Source organism: Oryctolagus cuniculus, chromosome 4 (assembly GCF_964237555.1).
Source record: "Oryctolagus cuniculus chromosome 4, mOryCun1.1, whole genome shotgun sequence".
Taxonomy (NCBI): Eukaryota; Metazoa; Chordata; class Mammalia; order Lagomorpha; family Leporidae; genus Oryctolagus; species Oryctolagus cuniculus.
The window spans coordinates 68,333,465-68,348,192 of NC_091435.1; the positions used below are offsets into that span (position 1 = coordinate 68,333,465).

General features: G+C 41.8%; 1 protein-coding gene and 1 pseudogene across 9 annotated transcripts in view; both read left to right on the forward strand.

Annotated features, from left to right (window-relative positions):
* CD200 (CD200 molecule) overlaps nucleotides 1-14,728 on the forward strand; it is a 38,058-nt gene that overhangs the window by 9,549 nt on the left and 13,781 nt on the right. For 3 of the 9 annotated variants that reach the window (XM_008266951.4, XM_070071693.1, NM_001329074.1), the window contains 3 exon segments: nucleotides 7,841-7,922; nucleotides 11,499-11,825; nucleotides 14,347-14,619. In XM_008266951.4, coding sequence (XP_008265173.2) covers nucleotides 7,841-7,922; nucleotides 11,499-11,825; nucleotides 14,347-14,619 — 682 coding nt within the window. 9 annotated transcript variants of the gene reach the window in all.
* LOC138849275 (mothers against decapentaplegic homolog 5 pseudogene) lies at nucleotides 340-2,008 on the forward strand (annotated as a pseudogene).

The following is a 14,728-nucleotide window of genomic DNA, read 5'->3' on the forward strand; positions in this document are numbered from 1 at the left end:
ATGTAAAGAAAGTAATAGGGTTTATGGTTACAGATATGAGCTCTGGAGCCAGAATGTCTAGGTTTAAATCCTGGCCCTGCTGCTTCCTAGCTGTGTGAAGTTCTTCTACTTCTTTGGGGATCATGGTCTTCTTTTTGAAATTGGTGATAGTGATAGTGCCTCCTTAATAGGTTTATGTGGTCATCCGGGTCCTGGGCAAGCGGGCAGTATATGCACGTCCCATGACCAGGCTGCTCATACAGTTGCACCCAGGGGAAGTGCAGCTGCGGCGCCGGACGAGCGCCCCCAGCCGGCTCGTGAGACTTGAATCAATGACAAGAACATACGGCATTTGTGGAGAGAAATGTCACTCTTCCCTGCTTAAGGGGAACTTCGGCTTAGGGCCTGTGGGCCTGTATATGACTTTCACATGCGATCTGTTCTTGAGTAGCCACTGACTTTGATTGCAGGAAGGTCTCTGAAGATTTGTATCAATGACGTCAATGGCCAGCTTGTTTTCTGTTACTAGTCCAGTGGTAAAGTGATTGTTTGGAGACTGGAAACAAGGTGATGAGGAGGAGAAATGGGCAGAAAAGGCAGTTGGTGCTTTGGTGAAAAAGCTAAACAAGAAAAAGAGTGCTGTGGATGAACTGGAGAAAGCCTTGAGCAGCCCGGGACAGCCGAGCAAATGTGTCACTATTCCCAGATCTTTGGATGCACACCTGCAAGTTTCTCACAGAAAAGGCTAACCCCACGTTATATATTGCCATGTTTGGTGCTGGTCTGATTTGCAGAGTCATCATGGGCTGAAGCCATTGGATATTTGTGAATTTCCTTTTGTATCCAAGCAAAAAGACGTCGGAATCAACCCATACCACCATAAGAGAGTGCGGAGTCCAGTCTTACCTCCAGTATTAGTGCCTCCTCATAGTAAATTCAGTCCACAACACAGCCTTCTGGTTCCGTTTCAGAACTTGAGCCATAATTGAAGCACTCATGCCACAGAGTGCCATGTTTTCACACTCTTTCCACCAACCCAGCAACGCTCCCTCCCCCTTATCGCCAAACAACCCCAACCCCCTTCCCCTGCTAGTAGCGTGTATCCCAGTTCCCCCTCGAATTCTAGACCAGGAAGTCCCTTTCAGCTCCCAGCTGATACACCTCCTCCTGCTCATATGCCCCCTGATGATCAGATGGGTCAAGATAATTCACAGCCGATGGAAACAAGCAATAATATGATGATTCCTCAGATTATGCCCAGTATACCCAGCAGAGGTGTTCAGCCTGTTGCCTATGAGGAGCGCAAACATTGGTGTTCAGTTGACTACTACGAGTTAAACAATCGTGTTGGGGAAGCTTCTCATGCATCTTCTACTGGTGTGTTAGTAGATGGATTCACAGACCCTTCCAATGACAAAAGTAGATTCTGCTTGGGGTTGTTGTCAAACGTGAATTGTAATTCGACAACTGAAAACGCTAGGCGACACGTTGGAGAAGGTGTTCACCCGTGCTGTGTTGGCAGGGAGGTGTAGGGGAATGTCTCAGTGACAGCAGCATATTTGTACAGAGTAGGAACTGCCACTTTGATCACGGCTTTCAGCCCACCACTGTCTGTAAGATTCCTAGCAGCTACAGACTCAACATTTTAACAATCAAGAGTTTGCTCAGCTCTGGCCCATCTGTCAATCCTGGGTTTGAGGCAGTGTACAAGCTCGCCAAAATGTGCCTCATTTGAATGAGTTTTGTCAAGGGCTGGGGAGCAGAATATCACTGGCACGATGTTACCATTACCCCATGTTGGACTGAGACTCACCTACGTGAGCCTCTTCCGTGGCTGGATAAAGTCCTTACTCAGATGGGCTCCCCTCTGAACCCTGTATCTTCTATGTCATAGTGCAGAAGTATTCTTTTCAATTACATTAGTAGTGGACTTGTTTTAATTTTAGAGAAACTTTCAGTACAAATACTGTGAGCTTCCATGGAAAACAGATATTATCGCTTATTCTTTTCTACAGAATTGTGACCAATACATTTATATTTTGTAATGGGTCTACATTTGTTTGTATTTATGTTCCCGTAATTAACTCTCAAAGTGTTGTGAAAGATTCAGAATATTATGCCCCAGGTCAGAAGTTTGCACTGGTGCTAAAATGGAACATGCTTTTGCTTTATTGTCCCAACAATTTTTTGTTTGTTAAATTTACAAAAAGAGTCACATGGTGAAACATTAAAATAGGGCATAATGAAAAATAAGTTTTCCCTCCCACTGTTGAATTTCCAGAAATTGCTCTCATCATCATTTTTGTCCCACCAGCTTTAAAAATGTACAGCTCATTGTGTTGCAAAAGCAAAAGATAGGGGCTTTTTAAGAAGGACTATAAGAACACAGTGTTTGATTTGAGGGAACACTGCACTTCTCATCAGGCAGTGCTCAGTAAAAGCAGAGTGATAATTTTCTAGATGACATCATAAAATCTTCCTTTAATATAGCTAAATGTTTGTCAGTGTAATGTAACTTGATGCTATATACCTTCTGTAAAACACTTCCTTTTAAAAATAATATTGCAAATAACTGACCTCCTGTGTATGTCATTTACTCATAATCTGTTGTAAGTACTACTTGATAAACAGTGACAGTGCGTGCGTGGCCTCGTTCAGCTGTGTTTGCTGCTTTGGGTCAATGTTGCAAGAACTCTAATTTTTACATGCATTAGTCTTTTGTTTTGCACTTTGATGGATGGAAGTTCTTAGTGTAACCTTTGGTAAAACACACTCAAATGATTTGTACTTAGATGCTTAGCCTCACTTCTGTGGATTACCCCTTTTGTATTAATAAACACTGCAACTTTTAGACTACAGCTATAAGAAATTAGGCTTTTTCTTGTTTTTTTTTTATTTTTTTTTTTATTTTCAACCTAGGTTATAAGACTGTTATTCTGTAGCTCCAGCTTCAGGTGCCTTTTTAATTCTCTATGATTTTATGGATGTTATTAATGTTGGAAAAATCACACACTTAATGCCATCACTCTTCTGTCAATCAGCTCACATGGGGTCCTTTGAGCTCTAGTAGCCATGGGAGCCATTCAAGATAGACTTCAAAGATGAGGCTTCTGGTCAGGTGTTCACATGAATCAGCAGTGAGTGCTGGCATAGCTGATGTTTTGAATATTCACATAACAGTGTAGACGGTTCTCTCACCATCAGTGCTATGTTGGCTTCCATTTTTTTAGTACCTGTTGGATGCTAGACTCCCAAAGCACAATCTTCAAAGAGGAAATACATGAAAACTCTACAATGTTAAACAAAAGCTTTTAACTGCTTTTTCTAGGGAGCAGTTAAATGGACAGTTAGTGTGACAAGAGAATGAAGACATTATTTTGAGGAAAAAGATGACCTAATTTATCCAACACAAGAAGTTTTGTTTTCTGGTGCCTTTTGAAAGTGTATGGAGATCTCTTTTGTCTCCTGTGCCATTATTTATTGTTTTTCCAAGTGCAGCCCGTGGGTAGTGTGGGTTTTTTCAGATGATAAGTTTGTGTCCCAGCTCACCATTTTTGCTGGATGACAGGACCTCTTTGTGCCAAGTGACTTGAGCCTTAGCATAGGTGTCACAAGACATGTGCCAGAGCAGTGGCAGCCACATTGGAGAGCCATTTGCTTGTTTTTTATTTTATTTTATTTTATTTATTTATTTGAGAGGTAGAGTTACAGACAGTGAAATGGAGACAGAGATAAAGGTCTTCCATATGCCGGTTCACTCCCCAAATGGCTGCAATGTCTGGAGCTGTGCCAATCTAAAACCAGGATCCAAGAGCTTCTTCCAAGTCTCCCATGCTATTGCAGGGGCCCAAGTACTTGGGCCATCTTCTACTGCTTTCCCAGACCATAGAAGAGTGCTGGATCGGAAGAGGAGCAGCCAGGACTAGAACTGGTGCCCATATGGAATGCCAGCACTACAGGCAGAGGATTAACCTACTGTGCCACAGCGCTGGCCCTTTGCTTGGTGTTTTCATTATTCTCTCACCTGTCAGGTGCATGACACAGTCTTTGGAACAAATTTGTGGGAAAAAATATCATGCAAATTGAATGACAGATACATGTAAACAACTTCAATGGGTTCTAGTGATGAACTGGGAGAATCTATTGCATAGTTTTATTGATGTTTTCAAGTGAGAGTTAATTAAAAATTGATATTTGTGATCATAATGTCACTGCTTTTGGAGTTAGCAGGATTTTATGTGACTGGTTTTTTGTTTTCTCTAAAGAGCTGTCTCATGAATGGCAGTGTTGAAGCTGTTAGCTGTCAAGAATTTCATGAAAAAGGATATACCTTTTGTAGTTATTAAAATTGTCAGCCCCACACCTGTGGATTTTAAGGGAAAAGTTTATTCATTCCAGTTGCTTTACAGTCACTAACAATGCCCATGTGTCTGTGGATAGGAAATAAAGCTTGCTAGGAAAAATAAAAGTGAAATCCTGGTGAACAAACAGCATCCCTGAAAATTAAGGTGGCTCTGTTGTTGTTGTTTAGATTTATTTATCCAGTAGTCACAGTGACAGAGAGGAGGGAGGGGAGACAGAGAGAGATGTCCCACCCATTGGCTCACTCCACAAATGCCTATAACAGGTGGGGCTTGACCAGGCTGAAGTAAGGAGCCAGGAACTTCTTTTGTGTCTCTCACCTGAGTAACAGGATCCCAGGTACTTGGGCCATCATCTGCTGCTTCCCAGGCACATTAGCAGGGAGGTGAATTGGAAGCAGAGTAGCTGGGACTGAAACCAGGCACTTTGATAAGAGATGCAGGCATCCCACATAGTAGCTTAACCCACTGTGCCACAATGCCTACCCCAAGAAAATTACAGTTTTAAGTTTTTATTTAATCTGCAGGATGGTTTATAGTTGGTCAAGTTTATGAAAACATCATCACTACAATAATCACTATTTATACAAGTACATACCAGCTGAAAATACAGAATATGGAAATAACAGAGTTACAACCAGTTTGGTAAATGCAGAAAGCAGAGTAGAATTAAATTATTTCTTCTGCATAAACAAAGAATTCTGCCTGCCAAACAGAAACCTCAGCAGTTCAGTGGAATTCAGTGGAACGTAGCTCAGAGTAGCTGGTTGCAGGAGGTAACAGTTCATCAAGCCTGCCACGCATTGGATCACCTGTTTCCCAGAGTACTGTTGTCCTGACATCCTACAGTTGGGTGGTTCGCTGAAACCAGTGGCAGTGAGTTCACACTCTGAGGGGTACGTGATGATGCTTGCTGGGAGCAAGTGATGAGTTACTTTGCTTAAAAGATCCAGTCATGGACCGGGATTCCTTGGTCATTCATGGCAGAGTGAGAAAGGTTTATGCTGTTCTTGTTTAAATAACTCACTTCCTAAAATTCTTAGAATCATCCTAAGCCATTAAACAATATGAATTTACTTGAAGAAATTGTTTTTTAAAAGTTTGGAATTTTGTATACAGGTAAATCTTCCCTTCATGAATAAATACGTAGTGTCTTCTGGATACTAGCTGGTGTGGGCTGTAACGAAACTCCAGTGAGGCCAAAGAATCCCACATCTGCGTAAAAGAAATCTTTTAGGGTCAGGTTTTTGCATTGTATTACTGTTGGTGATGATACTGCTTTGATTTGTTCCTAAAATAACTATAGGGACTCTAGAAGGTGATGGTTCGTCACGTGATTTTCTTTTTAACCTGTGTGGTTAAAGTTGTGTTTTGAAATCACTGAAGTGGATGAGATTGTCATGAAAATGGAGTGAGTGTATGTAACAGCTGACTTTCTCCCAGAAAGGTGTTTCACATGCAGATGATAAAGACCAAACCAACAGCTGTGCTGCAGGTCTGCTTCTCATGTGTGCTTGCTCTGCTTCGCTGATATTGTAGAAAATGAAATTCTAGCTACATGCTCCAACTGTTCTTTTTGATCCTTACAAACGTGTACTACGTTTTACTATACTGTGATTTTCAAATCAGAACTCTTAAAAAATTTGTTTTTGCAATTTTTTGCTAGTACTTTATTTTAATAAACCTCAAAACCTGAAAAAAATAGATTTATGTGAACTGTTGAGTGAAATGGCTCATGTCAATTCTTCAGAACAGTAGCTGGTACATAATAAATTAAATCTTATTGTTAGTGGCTTGGTTATCTTATTTAAGAGTATGATTTTGATATATTATCTGGTATGTTTCTCAATTCCAGCCATTTCTTTTTGTCCTTTGGTTTTTTCAGATCAGATAGTCAATCACCTATTGACATAGGGAAGGAATAACTACCTCAGAAGAGTGGAACAGACTTTTTAGTTTCCAAAGCTAGAGTTATGCAGTAGTATCAGCCTCAGGGCATTGGAGTTTCAAAAACCTAAGTGCCCAAAAGGCAAGGACATACTGTTCATGCCAGGAAGAGTAGATTGGAAGCAGCTTTTCTGAACCTAAGAGTGCAAAGGGGGGTTGACTGATGTCTACACTCAGGCACCAGTTTACATCCTGAAAAGGAGGCCATGTGCCCAGCCCCTGGGAGTGTGGGACTCAGGGGAGTGGGAAACAGAATCTGCAAGTAGACATTGAGATCAAGAAACGAAGGTTCCTGTGCCTCAGTTCCCTCTGGGTGTGAGGGGTTGTGGGAAGCAGCAGGCCTCTCGGTCTAGACAAAGGAGTAAGTAAAACAGCACTGGAGAGACCCATAGAAGTTAAGGAAGAGGGTGTTGTAGATGTGACCCAGGGCAGCCTGAGACCCCATGAGGGACCCCCACCTCACCTAGTAAGCCGTGGTGATACACACTAAAAGCTGTGATGGTTTGACAGGAACACAGCTGTCTCAGAGAATGGCAGCAAGGGGAAATGGTTGTAACCAAGCATTCAAATTCCCACCCACAGCGTAGCATTATGTAAGCCCTCAAGAATATGGGCACAATGCTAGAGATCAGAACAATCATGGGGTGTGAGCGTGGTGGGTGGTTGAATGATGTCTGTGATAGTGATTGAAATTTAAGTTTCTGCCTCCAGGTGTAATGGCAACATGACATAAAAATGAAATTCAGTAAAAAAATTACAGAGAAAACTTACAATGTTTGCACACCTTTATTATAGAAAAATAGAGAAAGACAGATCTGTGGGGGAAAGTTACATTTCTTGGCTCTACTCCCTAGAATGTAAGTAGATGTAGACCAAGTGGGTGGCTCCTTGGGGTGACTGCAGAGAAAACTTCAACTGATTTCTACCATGCCTTTCATTTTATAGCAAGATGGTGCCCAGAATAACATTCCCTGAAATACCTCCATGGCTATATGAAGGATCCAGATTTCTTCCTAGGTCCATGAAAATAAAACAATGTAGAAAAAAATTTAAGCTCCTTTCTAAAAGAGATACAATTTACATAAAACATAAAGCTTTTGCAAGCAATCTGCCTCTACCAAATTCAGAATAGCCACGTAAAACTGTAGGCACAGTTTTCACATTATGAAAACTGGTGACTCCCTGAGTTAACATTTTTCATCTTAACAGATGTGGATTATTTGGGAACTTTTGATTTCTCTGTATTTTTTGTATTTATTTCCCCCAGTGATCCTGTGTGTTTGAGACCTTGCTCTTGACAATGGTGACTTTGGGAACAAGGGCTCAAATTGCTGGGGATTGTTATTATGAAAGAGACACACTGCTGCTTTTCTTCCCCGTATCGTGAGTGCACTCTGTTATTTCTTCCATTTATAGCCTCTGGTTCTGCTTCTGCGAAACCTAAATTCCTTGGTGGATAAAAACATAGCAGCATCATTCTCTGTTAGATCAAAGCTTTCCTTTGCTTTGTCCAAATCCAACCCCCATTTCTGTACTTTGCTTTCTGTCTTCAGGTGTTCGGGAGGCCCTTCTATCATCTGTCTACCTTCAGCCTGATTTGGGGCATGGCGGCAGTGGTGCTGTGCACAGCACAAGGTAAAGATGCGCAATTTCCTGACTCAGAGTCCAGTAAATGCAATTTCTGGGGTGGAGACTTTTTGGCCGCTGTTGTCTGTGCTGAGACAGCTCCATCTGTCTTGGAGTTGTGGGGGTGGTTCTTGCTGCTTACTGTGTTTTTCTGTTCCATGTTTGGTATTTAGGAGCGGTTTTTATAAATGAATTGGGCTTACAAAAACATCCTCTCTAAGTTAAAATAAAACATCATTTTTCACCAACTGAACTGAAAAACTTAAAAATAATAATTGCCTGTGGCTGAGGGATATGGGAGTACTTGGGATATGAATGAGTATGACCTTTTGGTGAGGGAAACCGACAGGAAGACTTCAAACTGGGTGTGCCCACTTTTTCCAGAAAAATACAAAAAGTAGTGAAACATGGAGTTTACATGGGTTCACATTGTGTAAAATATGTGCCTTTGTGGGGACGGCATTGTGGTGTGGGGGGTTAAGCCACTGCTTGCAAAGCTGGTATCTGGTATTGGAGTGCCAGTTCCAGTCCAGCTTCCTGTGAGCAGACTTCCAGGACTTCCCTTCCTGGGAGGGCAGCAAAACATAGCCCAGGTGCTTAGGTCCCTGATGCCCATGTAGGAGGCCTTGATAAGTTCCAGGCTCCTGGCTGCAACCTGGCCTAGCCCTGGCTGTTGAGGCCATTAGGAGAATGAGCCAGCAGATGGAAGATTTCTCTGTCTCTGTCCCTTGCTCTCTTTCCCTCTGCCTTTCAAGTAAATAATGGAACTCAAAAAAGAAAAAAAAAATGTGTCCTTGCCTCCTGCCTGCTGAATTTCCTAGTTCCTCCTCTGTCTACTGGAGGCTACCCCGCACTTTGCTACTCACCTTCTATTGCATTCAGTGTGACGTGGTGCAAGGCTGGGTAGTGCCGTGCACATCCCTGGTCCACGGGACCCATCACAGCGTTTACCAGCTGGCTGGGGGAATCTAAGTGGAAGTCCACGTAAGCAACAAAGAATTGTAAACTTTCCACCTAATGATTTCGTCCACAGTCAAAAATGAAAACAAAATCACTCAAGATTTGCACTGTAGTTTTGATGTCTTCCACTTGGCATTTTAACAACAATTTCTTCAACCCTGCTCTGCAAAGTTCTCAGCAAACAAACTTTTTGGAAACCTCACCCCTCACAATGGGAACTGCCTCCCGGAACTTTTCACATCGTCCAAGGGTGCACACCGTTAAATCGAATTCCACACCACTCAGACGTTTCAGAGTTCCTGTTTGTATTTGTGGCTGTGCCCATCCGTGCATTGCTGCTAGCAGTGAGAAGTTCTTTGTACTGCTGTCTTCTGTTTCCACTTGCCAACATTTTACCTAGATTATTAGTCCTTAAAAAACCAAAAGTTGGTGTTTTTTTTTTTTTAACCAGGTCTCTATTTTGTGTACCATGCCATGATGCTTTTATCTTTATTAACTCCTTGTTATTATGGAGGAGGAGTGAGAGGTTTGAAAGGTGTATTCATTATTTAGCCTCTTTGGTTTCCTAATAAATATACATAGACTCCAACACATTATGACCTCATTTTCACTGCCACCACTTTTAATTTTTGCTATGATTTCTAGTGTAACTGAAGAGTTTAAAAATGTATCAATTTCTAATTTATTGTATTGTGAACAATATTCAAAGCTATGTTAGCAACTTTTTTTGTTGTCTTTTCCAAGTTTGCTTTTGGGAAATGTTTCATGTGTATTTAAAAAAGTTAGTATATTTCTTTTTGAGTAAATTATGCTTGTATGTGTATGGATACACATATGCATGTAAATTATATGCCTTATATAAATATATAAAAGTATTTTTAATGAAGTATATATAAATAAGCTTTAAAAATTTATGTATTCCTATATTGAAGTTTTTTTGCTTTTTTTAATATATAGAATTGAAGATTCTGAGGGAAGTATAAAGACTTTTTTCCATTACAATTGCAGCTATATAGATTTTCCTTTGTAATTCAGTTAGTGTTTGCTATATATCGGAGTTAGGTGGTTAGGTGCATGTGGGTTCATGATTGATAGATCTTATTTTAGATTTCTTCTTTCTGTCATTTTGAAAAATACATTCTCCCCTTGCTGTGCTTTTGTCTTCCATTCTTTTTTTTTTTTTTAAGATTTATTTATTTATCTTTTGAAAGGCAGAGTTACAGAGAGAGTGGGAGAGACAGAAAGAAAGAGAGCTTCCATCTGCTGATTTCCTCCCAAAACAGCTACAATAGCCAGGGCTGGGTCAGGCTGAAGCCAGGAGCCAGGAGCTTCTTCAGGGTCTCCCATATGAGTGCATGAGTGCATTTGGGCCATCTTCCACTGCTTTCGCAGGCCAGCAGCAGGAAGCTGGATCACAAGTGGAGCAGCCAGGAATTGAACTAGCGCCCCTATGGGCTGCCAGCATTGCAGTCAGTGGCTTTACTTGCTGTGCCACAGCGTCGGCCCTGTCTTCTACTCTCTTTGTCTGTTTTTATAGAAGTCCCGTTGGACTAATGACTACTTGTTCAATTTTTCTGTAATTTCTTCCATATCTTTATAAGATTGCGCCACATTCTAGAAGCATTTCATAGCCCATATCCCTTCTTATAATTTACTCTTCAGTGGTATCTAGCTGCTAAGTCAGTCAATCTCAAGACTCTTTTTTTTCCATTTTCCACATCTCTAGTTTCTACTATTTCTCATTATACTTAAGTTATCACACTTATTCATGAGAGAGTATTTCTTGATTTATGGTATCTTTTCATTCATTAAGATTTGTAGGTTTGTAAAGTTTAGTGTTTATCTTCCATTGTGGTAGTTTCCTTGAGTATTTGGATATTAGCTATTATATTGAGATTTCTTATGAAGTCATTGATCATAGCATAGATAGCCAGCACTGGAGAGGGGAAAATTAATTGCCATAGCATTAAGTGAAAATGGGGGCACCTTTGTGTGCCAAAGATCCAAAGTTCTCTTTGTATTGATAGCTTCACAGACCATCGTCCTGTGTATCTCTCTACCTCATGTTCTTATACTCACTCCAGGGCTTTGACAGCAGACACCTCTGGGTGTCCTCTTCTTAGGTAGTGCTGTGTGTGTGTGTGTGTATGTGTGTGTGTCTGTGGAATGTGCAGGGCTGTTTCATCTCATTCCCTTCAAATGATCACTCTGCTTGCTCTCCTTTAACCCTTTCTTGGTCCTTGCTTCTCCCTCTCTGATCATGAACACACCTCATAATGCGCCCATGATTTTCATCTTCAGTCCCATTCATCCTCCTTTCTAGCCTAAAAAGATTCTTCACAATTTCTGATCACTAAGAGTTGCTTTCTTGTTTTTGTCTTCTACTTTTAAATGCTGAGCAAACATTGCAATCCACATTTCTATACCAATGCATAGGTTTATAAATATAATTGGTTTTTCTTTATACTTTTCTCTTTCTATATTTGACTTTTGGTGTACTTTGTATTGGTAATGAGGAAAATGTGTGTGTATGTATTGCATTTTTAAATTTTTAAACTTTTATTTAATAAATGTAAATTTCCGAAGTACTGCATTTTTAAAATATAAATTTTTTTAATTCCATAGAGGAAGTGGTGACCCAGGATGAAAAACAGCTGCTAAACACACCTGCTTCTTTAAAATGCTCTCTGCAATCTTCCCAGGAAGTCTTAGTTGTGACATGGCAGAAAAAGAAGGCTGTGAGCCCAGAAAATATGGTCACCTTCAGCAAGAACCATGGGGTGGTGGTGCAGCCTGCCTACAAGGACAAGTTAAACATCACCCAGCTGGGACTCCAGAACTCCACCATCACCTTCTGGAATACGACCCTGGAGGATGAGGGGTGTTATATGTGTCTCTTTAACACCTTTGGGTCTGGGAAGATCTCAGGAACATCCTGCCTCACTCTCTATGGTGAGAGTCTCTCAGAATACACTGTCTGTATCTGAAAGTACATTTGCAAGAACACGGTTGTAGTGCCTAGTTTTTCAGGGTCCTAATCACAGAAAGAGTCACCGTTAGCCTTTCCTATCTGTACTGTCATTGTGGTCCTGGTTGTTTGCAGAGTTCATAGGGCTACCCTGAGTTCCTTATCTGGGGCTAGCTTTTCTCACCGGCATCCTTCTGTCAGCAAGAGTAAACCTGAGGAAGATGATGAGGGCAATGTTTCTGCATAAGCACAGACGTGATTCAGACATGGCTTTGCCGGTAGCAGTCATGTGACCCTAGATGGATTCCATCTCCCAGATTCTCTTTTCACAGGAGTTTCTTTGTCTGGACAGTAAATGTGGAATAGATCACTTCTAAGATCCCTTACTGCTGTAAACGTTTGGATCTGGAGACAGAGCCGGATTGGGCTAACCTGGAGCTGCTTATGGTGGTTCTTTCCATTTCACTTGCGGGTCCCTTTTTCAGGGTCGATAAGGGCATAAGCAGCAGAGCCTCTTCGCTGGAATGATGCCAGCTAGGGAAAGAACTGGATACCAAGCATTCTTTTGAAATACAAGAGGTTTGGTTTGATGAAATTGCCTTCCTCTGGACTGGCACCCAGCTAAGAGGAAGGATATAGGAATAACAGGTAACTTTGGCAGCAGTTTGAGGAGGAAGAAGACATACTTTGATAGGGTTGTGAGGGATGGTAAGGTGGGAGTTTAAGCACTCCAAGAATGTTGGCTGCGAGAGAAGAGCAGAATTATAGATAAGAATGCAAGAGGGTGGTGACATCAAATAGAAGTTTCTTAAGCTTATTTTGCTTGTAGTTTCTCCTGTCTACACAGTCCTATGTTGAGTTTCTTCTTCATTTCAACTGCTCTATTTCTCTGTCTTTTCCTTGCATCCCTTGCTGCCACCTCCTGTCTTCTATATATGTCATATTTTCATCATTTATTTTCCTTTTCCTTTTCTTCTTTTCTCTCATCTTTCTTTTTCCCACTTGTACTCCTTTGCTTATCTGTTATACTATTTTTATTTATCTGTTAAACTATTTTTTCTCTGAAAATCAGACTCCTGTGAGCTGGTAATCCTGTTCTCTTGCACCATTACCTTTCTAACTACATCTTGCAGTTTTTATCTAAGCTACTCTTTGATGCTCTGTCTGACTGTATCAGCCATAGTTACCTTTTTCCACTTTTATCACCTTTATCTCTCTCAGTGTGCCTTGACATTAGGAATATGGACTTTTTTAAAGGGTTTATTTATTAATTTTAAAGTCAGGGTTACAGATTGAGAGGGAGAGACAGAGACAGAGAAACAGAGATCTTCCATCTGCAGGTTCACTCCTCAAGTGGCTGCAGCTGGGACTGGGCCAGGCCAAAGCCAGGAGCCAGGAGCTTCTTTGGGGTCTCCCACATAGGTGCAGGGACCCAAGCCCTTGGTCCATTTTTCACTGCTTTCCCAGGAACATTAGCAGGGAGCTGGATCAGAAGTGAAGCAACCAGGACTAGAACCAGTGCTCATATGGGATACTGGCATTGCAGGTGGTGGCTTAACCCTCGTGCCACAGTGCCAGCCCCAGCAGTCTGGACACTTTGAATAGAGCCAAAGCTCTATACCTCCATACCCTCTCCACACTACTGCCACCCACTGCCAAGCACCCATCTCTTGAACCTGTAAGCATAAACCAGTCTTCCATTTAACAATGTTCTGTGATTATCTTGTGGGCTCTAAAACCAAATCACAGAAAAACCAGTCAGCATGGCAGAGATAAACCCTAGTTTTCAACAAAACATACACATTATTCAGGGGACTTTGAAAAGGGAACAGGCTATGACTGGCCTGAAAACAGTATCTTTTTCTCATAAGTTACTTATTTTCCCTTAACTGCATCAGGTGATCTCCAAGGTTCTTCCAACTGTCATTCTTTGACTTTTCTGGCCATGAGCTCCAAATTCCTAAATTGCATTTTGTGTATCTCTTTCAAAAAGGGATTTTCCAAGTCTCCTCTATACATTTACGGATCCAGCCCAAAGTCTCTTTTTCTGGGGCCCCTGTTCTGAAACTCCCCTGGTGCTTCTGATAGGTGCAGGATACATGTAGAGAGATGCTGGTTGGGGTTATTGTCAAGCTCTTTGAGAGAAAGCCACCCAAGGGCTACGTTGCCCAAGGAAGAGGAGCACAAAGTTACTAGGCTTTGGGCTATTGGGAGAGAAGTCTGTTGTTTGACATCTCCCTACTCTGTCCATTGAGCTAATTCTGCTACAGACAAACTAGAGAGAGGATCTGCCTCATCAAGGGCTTTTACCAGGCCAGTCTCCATCCTGCAAGTGAGAGACTGCAGCACAGGAAGAACTGGGAAGGCCCCACTATGGGTGGGATGTGTTACATTGTCCTTCAAGTCCCCCACTGCCTTTCTTTTAGGATCTTCCCTTCATCTGTCTCACGAGAATAGACAAGTAGGTGCTTAACTGATGGCAAATCATAATTTTTTTTGTCCCAGTACAGCCCATAGTATCCCTTCACTACAAATTCTTTGAAGACCACCTAAATATCACTTGCTCTGCCACTGCCCGGCCAGCCCCTGTGATCTCCTGGAAGGTTGCTGGGTCCGGGATTGAGAACAGTACTGAGAGTCTGTCACATCCCAACGGGACCACGTCTGTCACCAGCGTCCTCCATGTCAAAGACCCCAAGACTCAGGTGGGGAAGGAGGTGATCTGCCAGGTGCTGCACCTGGGAAAAGTGATGGACTTCAGGCAAACCATGAACAAAGGTAAGAGAGGGCGGTGAAGATGGCCATGGTTGCGGCTGTGCGTTGTGTTCGCACCTAAAAGGCAGTGAGTGTCCTGCAGTGACTTTCACTCACAGCACAGGAGCTAATC